General features: G+C 35.7%; 1 protein-coding gene across 3 annotated transcripts in view; it reads left to right on the top strand.

Annotated features, from left to right (window-relative positions):
- The window catches only part of LOC123533318 (beta-adrenergic receptor kinase 2-like), a 179,856-nt gene that overhangs the window by 68,666 nt on the left and 94,535 nt on the right, over positions 1-16,655 (top strand). For all 3 annotated transcript variants that reach the window (XM_053519939.1, XM_053519938.1, XM_053519937.1), the window contains one exon: positions 13,352-13,413. In XM_053519939.1, the coding sequence (XP_053375914.1) occupies positions 13,352-13,413 (62 nt within the window). The remainder of the gene's footprint in view (positions 1-13,351; positions 13,414-16,655) is intronic.

Below are 16,655 nucleotides of genomic sequence, written 5' to 3'. Positions count from 1 at the left end.
AAGCATGTGTGTGGGTGTCACATGATTGTTACATATTGTTACTGGTTTATTCAGTATACTAGAGCTGGAATTAATAGTTTATAATAAAACAGTATTGTTATACTGCAGTTATATTTGTGTTCTAAATAATTGTAATGTATATGCTTTATTTGATACCGACTAAAGCAGGGATTGGTGCTTTTCCTAAGCGCTGTAAAGCAATAATCTGAATTTTGCAAAATATTTCTACTGTAGGATTTGGTGGTCTGTAAAAGTGTATTACAGATTTTTTTGATAAATGAACCCATTCTTGAATTATGTCACATTTTAATTCATTGGGGAAGGAAACAGATACCCAAAAATAATTGATTTGTCTGTAACTCTTTATTCACAGGTCACCTGGAAAGAACTCAATGAATTTGTCAAAAGATCAAAATATGTTTTTGAGACAGACAAAATTTTCTTACCTGAAAATGCATCAAAAAAATAAACATGCTTTTAATCAAATGACTCAAAATAGTGAAAGATTTTCATAATGTTTAGATTCCTGAGGTTTCTTGTTTTGATGAAATTAAAATCCTTTCCCCTTTCTATCAAAATACATACATTTTTGAAGGGGTAGGAGGGGCGTAAAATTTGACAGAGATATAAACACTTTTACCTGTCAGTCAAATTCAAAACAAAAGAAGACACATTAACAGTGTTCTGCATTGATGGTTGCTGCATGAACTTTCACAGAGAAGTGCTGCATTTTCTATTCATCTTTATGGTGATGGTGTTACATTTGCTCCGCGGCTATTCAAATTCTATTGTGTGTATGCAACCAATGATTACAATAGGTAACAGTTAACAGCCACATGCCACACTTTAGCAGGCAAAACCACAGGTATTTTTGAGTCGGCTAAAGGCTGAAAGCCTTTGACGAGTCCTTGCTATCCAACGATTCTCTAAATGGACCAAATAACACAGTGAAGGGATGTAGTTCGATTAGATTTCTCAAACTTCAAACAGTTCACTGCATGAACGAAGTTAAGTTGTGTCAATTCCCTTTGCTATGACCAATATACGATGTAATCTGTCATATTTATGACTTGTAATTGTGCAATTCTCGAATGTAACACATTAAGCATAAATGTGCATTTTAAGAATTGCGCAGGCTTACAAAGCTTGGGTAACATCCAGCGAAAGACAAAAAATAGTTCCACAGGGCTCCAGATAAGATGCGTATTAGCGTAAATTACGTATAGAAATAATGCAAATACGCATGTCTAATAATTTCTAAGCGTATAAAAACGTATATAAAATTACAGAAACCCACACAATGCTTTTTTAAAAACAAAATCTGAATCGTCTGGATGCGTTAGGTAACATAGCCGATCAGCCTTAATTCTCCCACATTGAACGTAAACACGCATCGTATGATTTCTATAAACTTTGCGTGGGTTTAATTTTGCAGTCAGTAAACGGATAAATTATCGGAAGAAGAAGCTCTTACTGGTTTGTTTAGTTACTACTGATATTAAAAATGATTTTAATTCTTATTTTTCGAGAAATAAACAAATCGGCGAAACATTGAATTGTATTTTCTTGTAGTTTTTGAAATCGAAAGTAGATCGTCTATGTTTGGCTGCTTTCACGAAACGAAATAACTTTTTTATGAAAATATTTAAATAAGCGGTAATTTAACCGTGAACTTCAATGTCAGATACTGCCAATTGCTGCTAAATGTCTTCGTATCATCACAATTAAAATATATTGTTCAAACTGGAGAAAAGTGTAATCGTATCCGGATATAATATTTTGGGTAAATATCGAGCTGTGTTATGAAACTTTAAGAAAAAAACTAAAAACAAACTGAAACTGGTAGACTATACTGTCAGTACATCAATCATTAGCCGACTCAGGCCATTCAGGCCTTTGATATATAGAATTTTATATAAAATAGACTCTATTTTGACAGGCGTCACTGTTCATAGTCGGACTTTCATGCTTTTTCAGTGACAATTTAAGGTTAAAAGGTAGGACTGGAGCAGGTCTTTAAACGTTGGATTTTACAGGAATGTTCAAAGGGTGTACCAAGTATGGTCATATTATTCCGACTTACAGAAAAGCATTCCTGCCAGAGTTAAAAATAGAAAGTCTTCAAACTGATGCTCTTTCTAAATTATTGGTCCAAGTTTGAAAAAAATGTCAGACCAATGTTCTTTTGGTGACCCTTCGTTATGATTCTTAATAAGCACCTTGATTTTTAAAAAATGAAAAGAACAGAAAAAAAACAGTACTGCAGGAACAGTTCTAGTTTTTTCCTGTATGGCTCTGTGAAAAACTTAATTCTTCTGATGATAATCTACCCACCCACTTAGCTCAATAGGGAGAGGGCAGATCTACAGATTGCAGGGTCATAAGTTTGATCCTCAGGCTAGGCATATGTTCTTCTTGACGATTTGCTAGAAGACATTGTGTCTGAAATAATTCGTCCTCCGCCTCTGATTCATACATGTGGGGAAGTTGGCAGTTACTTGCGGAGAACAGGTTTATACTGGTATAGAATCCATAAACACTGGTATAGAATCCATAAACACTGGTTCGATTAACTGCCCGCCGTTACATAACTGCAATACTATTAAAATAGTGTTAAACCCAATACAAACAAACAATCAAAACAAAAACGAAATCTAAATGAACCTGCAGGCTAATTTGCATTGTAATTTGGCAGAAATGTATCTAAAAATGTTGTAGTACCTGTTTGAACTGCAATAATGATGACAGGTATAAGGCCATGATGGCCCTCTTGTTTTTGCAAAGCTATACATACCCAGATATGACTGTAAAGTATACAGAATCAAATCCATATGATAAACTAGCCATTGCAGAACTGAAATACTGTTTAAGAATTGTGCTTATATGGCCGACAAACCTTCATTACATACATATCTGAAGTACAGATGAAGAAAAGGCATTAACTCCATAGCCAGTAAATATATCATTAGGACCTCTAAAACCACAAAAGAAGTTGAAATTTGCAGCCATTGTGTGATGAAACAAGACTATATCAAACACACAAGACGTTTGGACAGTACATAATGTATTTCCTATGTCCTCTTGTCATTTTTACGATACTCTGGGACAGGATGTTTGTGATTACTGGGTAGGCACTCAGGGATATGGAGCAGCATATTTGTTTCTTTTCTTCTTTAACTCATCTACAACCATAACTTGACTAATACTAAAACTTATTAATTGTCATCGTGTAATTACTATCATAAATACTATTATTGTTATCATTTTGTTACTACATTGATATCATCATCATAATATTTCCCTTCTTCTTCTTCTTCTTCTTCTCCTTCATCTTTTTATCTTTATAATTATTATCACTATCATTGCTATATCATATATCTTTGTATAAGGAATGCTAAATTTAACTAATACACTCGTTAATGTTATGCACTTTGGAAGGGCTGACTTCTAATGTTGCAATAACTTGTAGCCCAACCCATTTGCTTTTGTTACTTATTATGTATATGTGCTATGTATTATGTGTTCAGAAGCAATAAAATATGATTAAATCAAAAAACAAGACTAAATACATTGTGTAATCATCAGATCTCCAGATGCTGATTTTCGACACCAAACACTGAAACGGCACTATTTGATTGTTATTCTTGTGAGAATCCACACATTAAAAAAAAAATTTAAAAAAGTAAACAAAATAAAAAAAATCTTGTTTATATTTATCATTATTTCTGAACTGACAGAAGCCTGGTATGAAACTATCAAACTGGGCAAACTTCGTGCACAGAGCCATTTTTTCATCTGTTTCCAGATCATCTGCTTACCTTGTTTCATTTTTAGCTCACCTTTGAGCACTTCGTGCTCAGGTGAGCTAAAAATGAAACAAGGTAAGCAGATGATCTTTAGTGATCGCCCTGTGTCCGTCGTCCGTCCGTCGTCAACAATTTGACTGTTAACACTCTACAGGTCACATTTTTGGCCCAATCTTGATGAAACTTGGTCAGAATGTTACCCTCAATAAAATCTTGGACCAAATCGATATTGGGTCATCTGGGGTCAAAAACTAGGTCACCAGGTCAAATCAAAGGAAAAGCTTGTTAACACTCTAGAGGTCACAATTTTGGCCCAATTTTAATGAAACTTGATCAGAGTGTTATCCTCAATAAAGTCTTGGACAAGCTCTATAATTAGTCATCTGGGGTCAAAAACTAGGTCACCAGGTCAAATCAAAGGAAAAGCTTGTTAACACTGTAGAGGCCGCATTTATGACTATATATTCATGAAACTTGGTCAGAATGTTAATATTGATGATCTTAAGATCCAGTTCGAATCTGGGTCATGTAGGCTCAAAAACTAGGTCACCAGGTCAAATTGAAGGAAAAGCTAGTTTACACTGTAGAGGCCACATTTATGACCATATCGTAATGAAACTTGGTCAAAATGTTAATCTTGATGATCTACAGCTCAAGTTCAAATCTGGGTTAGGTGGGATCAAAAACTAGGTCACCAGGTCAAATCAAAGGAAAAGCTTGTTAAGACCCTACAGCCATATTTATGACTGTATCTTCATAAAACTTAGTACTAATGTTAAACTTGGTGATCTTAAGGACAAGTTCGAATCTGGGTCATGTCGGGTCAAAAACTAGGTCACCAGGTCAAATCAAAGGAAAAGCTAGTTAACACTTTAGAGGCCACATTTATGACCATATCTTAATGAAACTTGGTCAGAATGTTAATCTTGATGATCTTTAGGTCAGGTTTAAATCTGGATCAGGTGGGGTCAAAAACTAGGTCACTAGGTCATATCAAAGGAAAAGCTTGTTAACACGCTAGAGGCCACATTTATGACTGTATCTTCATGAAACTTAGTCAGAATGTTAAACTTGATGATCTTTAGGTCAAGTTCTAATCTGGGTCATGTTGGGTCAAAAACTAGGTCAACAGGTCAAATCAAAGGAAAAGCTAGTTAACACTCCAGAGGCCATATTTATGACCATATCTTAATGAAACTTGGTCAGAATGTTAATCTTGATGATCTTTAGTTCAATAGGTCAGGTGAGCAATGCAGGGCCTTCATGGCCCTCTTGTTATTTTAACAATATCACATGTGCAAAAAAACTAGGTCAAGCCCAGCTGTTCACACAATTGCAAATAATGCTGACTTGACAATGAATGTTGTTTCTACGTAAGCGTGAAAGTGCCAAAATGGTGTTTTCAAAATACAGTAAGGATGTTTATTACGCAAAAATACATTATTGTTGTCTGTAGGATATTATACATAAATTATGTCAAACTTTCCCTTTTAGCCTTCACGTTATGCAATTCAAATGAGCCGTGCCATGAGAAAACCAACATAGTGGGTGTGCGACCAGCATGGATCCAGACCAGCCTGCGCATCCGCGCAGTCTGGTCAGGCTCCATGCTGTTCGCTTTTAAAGCCTATTGGAATTGGAGAAACTGTTAGCGAACAGCATGGATCCTGACCAGAATGCGCGGATGCGCAGGCTGGTCTGGATCCATGCTGGTCGCAAAGCCGCTATGTTGGTTTTCCCATGGCACGGCTCAAATTAATAACAGATCTTTTTGTTTCTGCAATGAGTATTACAGTAGATGCCTTTATATCGTTCACGTGCATGGCGTCATTTGTCGGACTTCTGAGATGACAATCAAAATTTAATGAAGCCACTTCTGTAGCAGAAGTGTTAAAACTAAAGAAATGAAACCATATAGTTCAAGGGAATTATCTCTTCTAAGGAAGGTAATGTCCATAAACTGGTCCATACAGAAAATGTACTTAGAAAAGAAAAGTGCACAAAGGATAATATTCAGCGAAAACTGCTGATATTCTAACATGTTTTCACCTCAGTTCCTATTGTAGATTCAAGATGCTGAGCAATGGGTTTTCTTCTTTCAGCAAAAAAATCACTTTTGGGCAACAGGGGAAGCATTGCTGTTATTTCACACTATTTTATAGTGTTATTCTACATTTAGAGCATGATTTAGGTCACTGACATAAAATCTTCTGCATTTCTCATCTGTTAGGAAGCCATTTAGTTTGTTTATGGAAAAAATATAACCGGTAACCATCCTCAGGACAACATAGAGGTTGGGAGAGGCTTAATTGTTAGCTCACCTGAGCACAAAGTGCTCAAGGTGAGCTTTTGTGATCACCCTGTGTCCGTTGTCCTTTATACTGTGTTGTCTGTCTTCCGTCATCAACAAATTGACTGGTCATAATTTGAGTGCAGTCTTAATGAAACTTGATCAGAATATTGAACTCAATAAAATCTTGGTTGAATTTGTTACTGGGACATCTAGGGTCAAAAAACTAGGTCACTAGGTTAATTAATAGGAAAACCTAGTTAACACTCTTCAGGCCTCATCTTTCTGAAACTTTATCAAAATATGTATATATATTATGTATATAGTGGAAACTTTAAAAATCTTCTTGTCAGAAACAGCAGGCCCACCATTTTCAGTTCATCTGATTTTTGGGAAAAAAATGATGAGTTATTGTCATCACTTGATCGGTGTCGGCGTCGGCGTTGCCTGGTTAAGTTTTATGTTTAGGTCAGCTTTTCTCCTAAACTATCAAAGGTATTGCTTTGAAACTTGGAACACTTGTTCACCATCAATAGCTGACCCTGTACAGCAAGAAACATAACTCCATCCTGCTTTTTGCAAGAATTATGGCCCCTTTTGGACATAGAAAATATCAGATTTCTTGGTTAAGTTTTATGTTTAGGTCAACTTTTCTCCTAAACTGCCAAAGCTATTTCTTTGAAACTTGCAACACTTGTTCACCATCATAAGCTGACCCTATACATCAAGAAACGTAACTCCATCCTGCTTTTTTCAAGAGTTGTTGCTCCTTTTGGACTTGGAAAATCAGATTTCTTGGTTAAGTTTTATGTTTAGGTCAGCTTTTCTCATAAACTATCAAAGCTATTTCTTTAAAACTTGCAACACTTGTTCACCATCATAAGCTGACCATGTACAACAAGAAACATAAGTCTGTCCTGCTTTTTGCAATAATTATTGCCCCTTTTGGACTTAGAAAATATCAGATTTATTGGTTAAGTTTTATGTTTAGGTCAACTTTTCTTGTAAACTATTCAAGCTATTGCTTTGAAACTTGCAACAGTTGTTCACCATCATAAGCTGACTCTGTACATCAAGAGCCATAACTCCATCCTGCTTTTTGCAAGAGTTGTTGCTCCTTTTGGACTTGGAAAATCAGATTTCTTGGTTAAGTTTTATGTTTAGGTCAGCTTTTCTCATAAACTATTAAAGCTATTTCTTTAAAACTTGCAACACTTGTTCACCATCATAAGCTGACCATGTACAACAAGAAACATAAGTCTGTCATGCTTTTTGCAATAATTATTGCCCCTTTTGGACTTAGAAAATATCAGATTTATTGGTTAAGTTTTATGTTTAGGTCAGCTTTTCTTCTAAACTATTCAAGCTATTGCTTTGAAACTTGCAACAGTTGTTCACCATCATAAGCTGACTCTGTACATCAAGAGCCGTAACTCCATCCTGCTTTTTGCAAGAATTATGGCCTTTTTTGGACTTAAAAAATCATGGGTAGGACAATTTTTCTATTATTCAAAAAAAATCAGACGAGTGTCAGCACCCGCAAGGCGGTGCTCTTGTTAGAATAATTTTACACAAATATTCCTTTGTTGACCCTTTACGAAGATTGTTCAAGTTATTCTGATTCAACAAAAAATATGGTTGTCAGAGGGCATCAGGTCACTTTTCTCACTATGTATATAAATGAAGTTTTAAAGATCTCCTTGTCTGAAACTGCTGGCCCAATTTTAAAATAATTTTTTTCAAATGTTTCTTGCAAAAATTTGGTGACTCTTTTCTAAGATTATACAAATTATTCTGTTTTGTCAAAAAACACAGCCACTTGGGTGTGCGTATCTCTTAGTTTTCTATGTCATCATTCCCAAAACTTCTTACTCCACCTCCCCTGTCCGAACACACACTCACACACACATTACCCACCCACATTTATTTAGTACAGACTTTGAAAATATTCTTCTCGGAAAACACTGGCACTATTTGAAATTTTCTTTGCATAACCATCTACCAAAACTGATCAATCAAGAGAGCAATCTAGGGTCATCATGGCCCTCTTGTTTCTTCTTGATCATCATAAATCTTTGTTAGAATGTTTGTAGAATTGAGGTCAGTTTCCAGAATCCATGTCAAAGCATTGATAAACTTGGTTACTTATCTGCCTGACTTACATATAACATGGTCAGAATGATTTTTCACCATGAAATCTAGGCCAAAGTAGATTCAGTAAAGTTTCACTTAATGACCAGTCTGAAAATAAAACCATTCAGTTAATAAGACCAGCATTTTTTTGAAGATCTGAATTTTTTTCTAAATATTTTAATGGTTTTAAGGCCTGAAATTCAGACCGCTCTGTTGTAACACATAATGTGACCACCTTTTGTTGAACAGCATATCAAAATGTGCTTTTTATGTCTCAGTAATGCAACTGCAAGATTTTTGCTAAAACAGTTCTTTGTTGGGCAATGTGGATCAAATTTTTAAAAATACCTCAAATCAAATAAAATTTTTAAAAATACCTCAATTTTTTTTTAACATGCATTAAGCCCCAAGTTTGTGATGGGATTAAAGTAATTGATCAGATGTTAAAGATTTGAACAAATCCATCTGAATATCAACCTTTAAAATTTGTATCCTACTAAATAGTTCCATTTTGATGTTGTGAATTACTGGCACATGTTAGCCAGCATTTTCAGGAACTTGCTGCAAAATTCTAGTCTTTCTTAAGCATGTTGTCTTAAAGGACATAAATTTTGCAAATTATCTTTGGAATTTATCGCCCATTAGTGTCTTCTCTCTGAATTAAAGCTTTTGTTTGGAAGCTAAATTTCTTGTCTTCAGTGTAAATGGCATGCAAGCCTAATGACGATACAAAGCTTTAATACCTTATTTGGAAATCTTTTATCAGCATCATTTAAGTGTTACTCTAGTGACCTACACTCAAGAGAAAACTAATTCTAACTGTGAAATCATTTTTATTCACGGAGGACTTAATTTTGTGTACTTCAGTATCAATAAGAAATAAATCCACAATGTACAAAAAAAATGCCAAATTCGTTTGTTTCTTTAGAACTTAACCCTTACCCTGTTAAATTTCTAAAATGAACTTGTCCATCTTTCAATTTGGACAGTACCATTAACTGTTAAAAGGGGTGCCCACCAAAAAGATACTGACTGAATGGCGAACATTGCAGTTCATGATCAGATTGCACGGCTGTGCAGGCTGATCATGATCTACACTGGTCGCAAAGGCAGACTCAATCGTGTCAGCATGATAAGGGTTAATTTTTCTGTTGTAATAAATATTTTGGTTTTTGGTTGAAAACTACAAAAATTTATATGCAATGGAAATTTTGCTATTTCTCAATATATTCCATAAAAGTTAAGCAGTTTTGCATATCTGATCCTTCTGGGCAATTGTCACTAATTTTGTTTTAACCACTTCTGTACTCTCTTCTCCACTGATGTGACTTTCTTTCAAGTCTCGATCAATTAGCAAACATCAGCTAAACTATCATGAATATGTACCAGAGTTTCCTAGGTTAGTCAACTTTTGCTTAAGTCAGGTCAGTTAATTTATTGTTGCTTCTCTGATTAGCACACATAGGCAAATATGTCTAGATCACTCTCATCCAGTATCTAGGGTTAGCAATCCTTTGCTTTTATGGCTAGTTTACTTTCTGTCAATTTTTGGGTATGCAGACCTTGGCAGAATGTTGCCAGCGGTTAATTATTGTTGCCTCTCAGGCTAGAAAGCCTTGGCTTATGTGGTCATTGTATAAACTAACTGTTGCTTCTCAGGCTAGAAAATCTTTACTTATCTGGCCAGCGTCCTGGTTAACAATGGTCAGTTTTACAGACTTGCTTCAGAAGTAAGCACACCTTAACTTGTGGCCAGTTCATGTATTCAGTAGTTGCTTCCCACATTATTAAACCTTGGCTGATGTGGTCAGTTCGATCACTGTTGCTTCCCAGGTACGCAGACCTTGATTTGTGTATTCAGTTTACTCAGTATTGCTTCCCAGGTATGCAAACCTTGATTTGTATAGTCAGTTTACTCAGTGTTGCTTCCAAGGTACGCAAACCTTGACTTGTGTATTCAAGTTTCTAACTGTTGCTTCCCAGGCTGTCAAACCTTGATTTGTGTATCTAGTTTATTCATTGTTGCTTCCCTGGTACGCAAACTTTGATTTGTGTATTCAGTTTATTCAGTATTGCTTCCCAGGTATTCAAACCTTGACTTGTGTATTCAATTTACTCAGTGTTGCTTACCAGGTATGCAATCCTTGACTTATGTTTTCAGGTTTCTAACTGTTGCTTCCCAGGGTGTCAAACCTTGATTTGTGTATCTAGTTTATTTATTGTTGCTTCCCTGGTACGCAAACTTTGATTTGTGTATTAAGTTTATTCAGTGTTGCTTCCCTGGTATGCAAACCTTGATTTGTGTATTCAGTTTACTCAGTGTTGCTTCCCAGGTATGCAATCCTTGACTTGTGTATTCAGGTTTCTAACTGTTGCTTCCCAGGGTGTCAAACCTTGATTTGTGTATCTAGTTTATTCATTGTTGCTTCCCTTATACGCAAACCTTGATTTGTGTATTCAGTTTATTCAGTGTTGCTTCCCTGGTACGCAAACCTTGATTCGTGTATTCAGTTTATTCATTGTTGCTTCCCTGGTACGCAAACTTTGATTTGTGTATTCAGTTTATTCAGTGTTGCTTCCCTGGTATGCAAACCTTGATTTGTGTATTCAGTTTACTCAGTGTTGCTTCCCAGGTATGCAATCCTTGACTTGTGTATTCAGGTTTCTAACTGTTGCTTCCCAGGGTGTCAAACCTTGATTTGTGTATCTAGTTTATTCATTGTTGCTTCCCTGATACGCAAACCTTGATTTGTGTATTCAGTTTACTCAGTGTTGCTTCCCTGGTACGCAAACCTTGATTTGTGTATTCAGTTTACTCAGTGTTGCTTCCCTGGTACGCAAACCTTGATTTGTGTATTCAGTTTACCCAGTGTTGCTTCCCTGGTACGCAAACCTTGATTTGTGTATTCAGTTTACCCAGTGTTGCTTCCCTGGTACGCAAACCTTGATTTGTGAATTCAGTTTACTCAGTGTTGCTTCCCTGGTACGCAAACCTTGATTTGTGTATTCAGTTTACCCAGTGTTGCTTCCCTGGTACGCAAACCTTGATTTGTGTATTCAGTTTATTCAGTGTTGCTTCCCTGGTACGCAAACCTTGATTTGTGTATTCAGTTTACTCAGTGTTGCTTCCCATGAGTATGAGAACTGTCGTAATTACTTCATTGTGGTTGTCCGCGTCCACACCATCATTAAAGTTTGATGCACTTTTACTTTCTTGATGGATTTGCAGTTATTGCTCATCATCACCCTCATCATATGGCACAAAGGCCACAACTCTTGCATCAATATTTAATGAATTATTCGCCCTTTTGACATTGAATTTCTTTTAAAAGTTTTTGTGCACTTTCATTCTATCTCTATTATTTCTGTATCGATTTGATTCAGACTTAAAACAGTGTTGTTCAACTTCATCATTCACATCAAATACATTTTTACTTCCCACGCTAGCAAACTATGAACAAAGTAGTTCGTATCTTTCCCAAACAATTCAACAACAGTATTCTGGAGCAAGGAATATGGCCAATTTTCAGGGAATATGGTTGCCTGTAGGACATGTTCTGTCTAAATGTCTAATTGAATAGTCTACTACAGTGTGAACAGAAAGGTTCTTACAGCAGACTTGGCATTTAGTTACTGAAGGTCTTTAAACATTGATTTTCAGATTTGTCGCAGAATTAAGTTTTTGCAGCTTCGTTTATAGGGAAGTCGGTTGCAGGCTTTGTGATAATGACAGTGCCCATATTTTATGTTTGAGGTTTTGTCCAAGTTATTTTTATGGACTAAACAAAAATAATTTCTTTTTTCAGTGTGGCTATTAAAAAGTGATTTTTTATTTGTGACACAATAGTTAAATTATTGTTGAAGCTCTTAGTTGTTATAAGCTCATCTGATTTTTTTTGAAAAAAAAAAAAAAATGATGAGTTATTGTCATCACTTGATCAGTGTCAGTGTCGGCGATGCCTGGTTAAGTTTTATGTTTAGGTCAGCTTTTCTCCTAAACTATCAAAGGTATTGCTTTGAAACTTGCAACACTTGTTTACCATCAATAGCTGTACAAGAAGAAATATAATTCCTTCCTGCTTATTGCAAGAATTATGGCCCCTTTTGGACTTAGAAAATATCAGATTTCTTGGTTAAGTTTTATGTTTAGGTCAACTTTTCTCCTAAACTGTCAAAGCTATTGCTTTAAAACTTGCAACACTTGTTCACCATCATAAGCTGACCATGTACAGCAAGAAACATAACTCTGTCCTGCTTTTTGCAAGAATTATGGCCCCTGTTGGACTTAGAAAATATCAGATTTATTGGTTAAGTTTTATGTTTAGGTCAACTTTTCTCCTAAACTATCAAAGCTATTGCTTTGAAACTTGCAACACTTATAAATTAAAATCAGAGAGCGTCGGCATCCGCAAGGCGGTACTCTTGTGAAAGTCCCATCGAATATCCTTCATGTACATGTTCCTGCATGCAGTGACGTCAGTCAGTATTTTAAGTGAAACAAACATGCAAGTTTTTATTTGTATCATATGATTAACCTTTATCATGCTGAACACGATTTATTCTGCCTTTTCCACCAGTGTAGATCATGATCATACTGCAAATCTGTACAGTCTGATCATGATCTATATGCACTGTTCACCATTCATTCAGAATATTTTTGGTAAACACCCCTTTTAACAGTTAATGGTACTGTCCAAATTGCAAGATGGACAAGTTCATTATAGAAATTTAGCAGGGTAAGGGTTAATATGAAATCATTTATATTTATGGGGGATGAGTTTCTGCATTTTATGTTTGTGTCAGTCCTTTAAATTTTATCCTAGTAAGGGGCCTCCATGACCCTCTCTGATGTGGTTTCATTTGGGGTGTAGAATTTTTAATGTGAGGAAACGGTCAAGCTGACTTACAGAAGGACAGTGGTTCTACACAGGTGCCAGCCCTTGAAGAAACAATTTTTAATGGCACACCTTGGGTTTTCCACAGCCAACAAAAACTGTAAGGTTAAAAGCTTTAAAGTTCTTTTTGTGTCTTGGCCTGAATGGAGCAAATTTAGAATACTTCTGACTCATTTATGCAACATTTGTCTCATAATTAAATTTAATTTTATTTTGTGTATTTTCAGCCATATTTAGAAGAAATAAAGAACTCATTGCGAGGCTATATATTTGAGAAAAGTTTACAAAGGTAAGAATGTAATATTAATTTTTCAAACTGGAACCAGGATTCATGCCCGTATCACCATGGCAACATTGTATTGCAACAACAAATCTGATTAAGGGAAGCAGCAATTCCTAGCAACAACAAATCAGAATACTCTACTGATTACTTGTAAGAGCTAAGTTTGACATACATGCTTGTCTTAGTGTGGCAACACAAACTTAAGACAAGAGTAATTTTTGAACAAATCAGTATCTGAAAGGCTACATTAGTTTTCCTTTAATTTTATATGTCACTATTCCTATTTTGCTTTGTTGGAATTTGTCAGCCTCATTGCAATTAAGTTAAGGTAGTTGACCTGTAGTGACAATTGGTCATTTTCATTAAAGAATTCTACGTTATAAGCTTGTTATGGAAATCTTCACGCTTATAAACTACACAACTGCGGTCGAACAATGACAAAATACCAAACAAGAATCAAAATCGTAAGGAAATTGCCGATTGCAATTACAGGTCCATTAGTGTTGATAGTGAAATTAACAGGTAGCCTGAATCTTTAATATAGATTTGTAACAGATGGCACCCATGAAACAGTTGGTCGCTGTACTCACAGTACTACCTTAAAATATTATGTCATATATGCTTCTGTTAAGGTGGCAGATACAGGTATAAATATTGAGAAAAGAGAAAAGAAATTGTAGTTTGGGCCTTTTAGCTCTAGACTGTCAGTCACAATGCTGTTAGATGGATTCAGCTGGTTTAACTGAAGTTTTTTTTGTGCACTACACATACACTAAAAAAATACTGACGGTTACTGTGAAATTTTTTTTCTCGGGTATGAAATTTTGTGGTTTTAGCCATTATTTCTTGAGGGTTTGATGTCATGGATTTCAACTTTCTACGGTCAAATGAACAGAAATTTTGTTCGTTTCTTGGGAATTAACCCTTATCATGCTGGACACAATTGATTCTGCCTTTGTCACTGGTGTAGATCATGATCAGCCTGCACATCCTTGCAGTCTGATAATGATCTCCACTGTTCGCGATTCAGTCAGTATCATTTTTGTAAGCACCCCTTTTAACAAATAATGGTACTGTCTAAATTGAAAGATTGACAAGTTCATCATGGAACTTTAGCAGGGTAATTATATAGCTTAATGCAGTCATGAAATCCACAAAAAATTAGTCTCCTTGAAAATTAATGATTTTGCAGTAACTGTTGTTGATCAGATTTTTTTCTTCATTAGTTTTTTTCTGTAGCACAGGGAGAATGGCTAAATCTCGATTCTCAGACCTGCTAGTGTTATTGATAAAATGTCAAAAGAGGCAGTGCAGTCTACTGTGTCTGCAAATAAAATGTTTTTGGTCTGCCTCTTCCAGATTTATGAAATACAATACGAAAAATCAAGGAAAAAAAACAAAACAAAAAAAAAACCCCTCAAAGTAAATAGGACAAACTTTATAATGTCAGTGCAAGATACTGTCAGCGGTTACAGTTCATGCTGATGGAGAAATTCATCTGCAAAATCATCTTGAATATTCCAAAAATCCATATGATATTTTTTCTCGTGTAGGAAATATACTATTTTAAGTCTGACGTCTAGCATCTTTTAAGGGAATTAGTTACTAATCCTTCTTAGTGAATACAACGAGACAGCAAGATGCATTATTCGACCTGTGAAGGTCATAGCGGCAAATTGACGTGCTTCAGTACTTGTGAGAATTGTAAAGCTGATTAACATTTGTAGCAATGGAAGTGTGTGTTGGCGTGTTGTCTTGTGCTGGTTTGGCATGGCCTCAGTCCCTGGTTTACGTTGTGGAAAAATCAATTCGGAAGCCAATAATTCGTATCAAATGATTTCACTGACTGTCTTGTGTCCCATATTTGTCAACAGCAACCAGAGTCGATGATCATACGATTGAAATAGGCCATAAATTCAGCTAGAGTTAGACTTTAAGTAGTTATGCATGTTTGATAAATGCGCAAGTCATGGCCCAATGTAATTTATTCCAAGAACTTGAATATAGCCTGGATTCTGTATACGGAGCTGTAAATCATGTCAGGGATAAATAACGACACTCTCGTTAATGCACATTCTTAGTTAACCGTAGGTAGGGTAATTTTCGTATAATATATGTTTTATTTAGTGATTTCATGGTAAACAGTCTCATTCACCATGTAAAGAATTTGTGAAACTTGAGTGTTTGTGTTTTAGGACATAATGCATATGAGTCGCACCATGAGAAAACCAACATAGTGCATTTGCAACCAGCATGGATCCAGACCAGCCTGCGCATCTGCACAGTCTGGTCAGGATCCATGCTGTTCACTTTCAAAGCCTATTGCAATAAGAGAAACCGTTAGCGAACAGCATGGATCCTGACCAGACTGCGCAGGCTGGTCAGGATCCATGCTGGTCGCAAATGCACTATGTTGGTTTTCTCATGGCGCGGCTCAATAAATATTCCGGAGTGTTTTGAATTAGCGAGTTGCAAAATAATAGTGAAATAGTTTGCAAATAATAGTAAAAATAATCCCACCGTGAATATTACCTAATCTACATTATCATGATGCTGGAATGTGGAAATAAGATTTAATCCAAATATAAGGTGTTTCTCTATTTCTGTAATTTTTCCCTGCTTCTAAAACAAAAAGAAAAAATGGAAAACACAAACATTCCAAAATATAAGCAAAAAATCAAAAAAATCTTGTAATATTGATTTCGCTGTTGCTGTCAGATAACAGTCACAACTCATGCTGATAGTAAAGTTTATCTGCAAGATCTTCTTAAATATTCTTCATGCCAATCATAATGAAACCTTTCGACAGAAATACTAATTTAGGTCTGTCATCGTGCATCTTTAAAGAACTGGTTACTACCACATGCAGTCTTTACAATAAGATAACATTATGCTTTTTTTAGACTAATTAGTTCATTGTTCATACGCAAAGTCACACGCAAGTTCCCTCCTGTTACTGCTGCTAAAAATTGATGGCTTTGACCAGGAATACTTTTCAAAAAGCTTACACTGAAAATAAAACAAAAATAAGGCAGGTTGGAAAAAACCCCAAGCCAGTGGGGGAAATTAAGCCACCAAATCCTTAAAGCATGAAGTCTTGAGAAAATGTGTTCTCATAAGATGGAGCTTTCTTCAGAATTACGTTCTTGCGAAGTTTGAACAAAGTTCCAAGGTCTAATGCTTGAGTTTAAATTTTGCATGGTCTACAGTGTTGTTTGTCTTCATTGCAACCTGCCCAGTGCAATCAC

Source organism: Mercenaria mercenaria, chromosome 12 (genome assembly GCF_021730395.1).
Source record: "Mercenaria mercenaria strain notata chromosome 12, MADL_Memer_1, whole genome shotgun sequence".
Lineage (NCBI taxonomy): Eukaryota > Metazoa > Mollusca > Bivalvia > Venerida > Veneridae > Mercenaria > Mercenaria mercenaria.
This window is presented reverse-complemented; position numbering and strand designations above follow the sequence as displayed.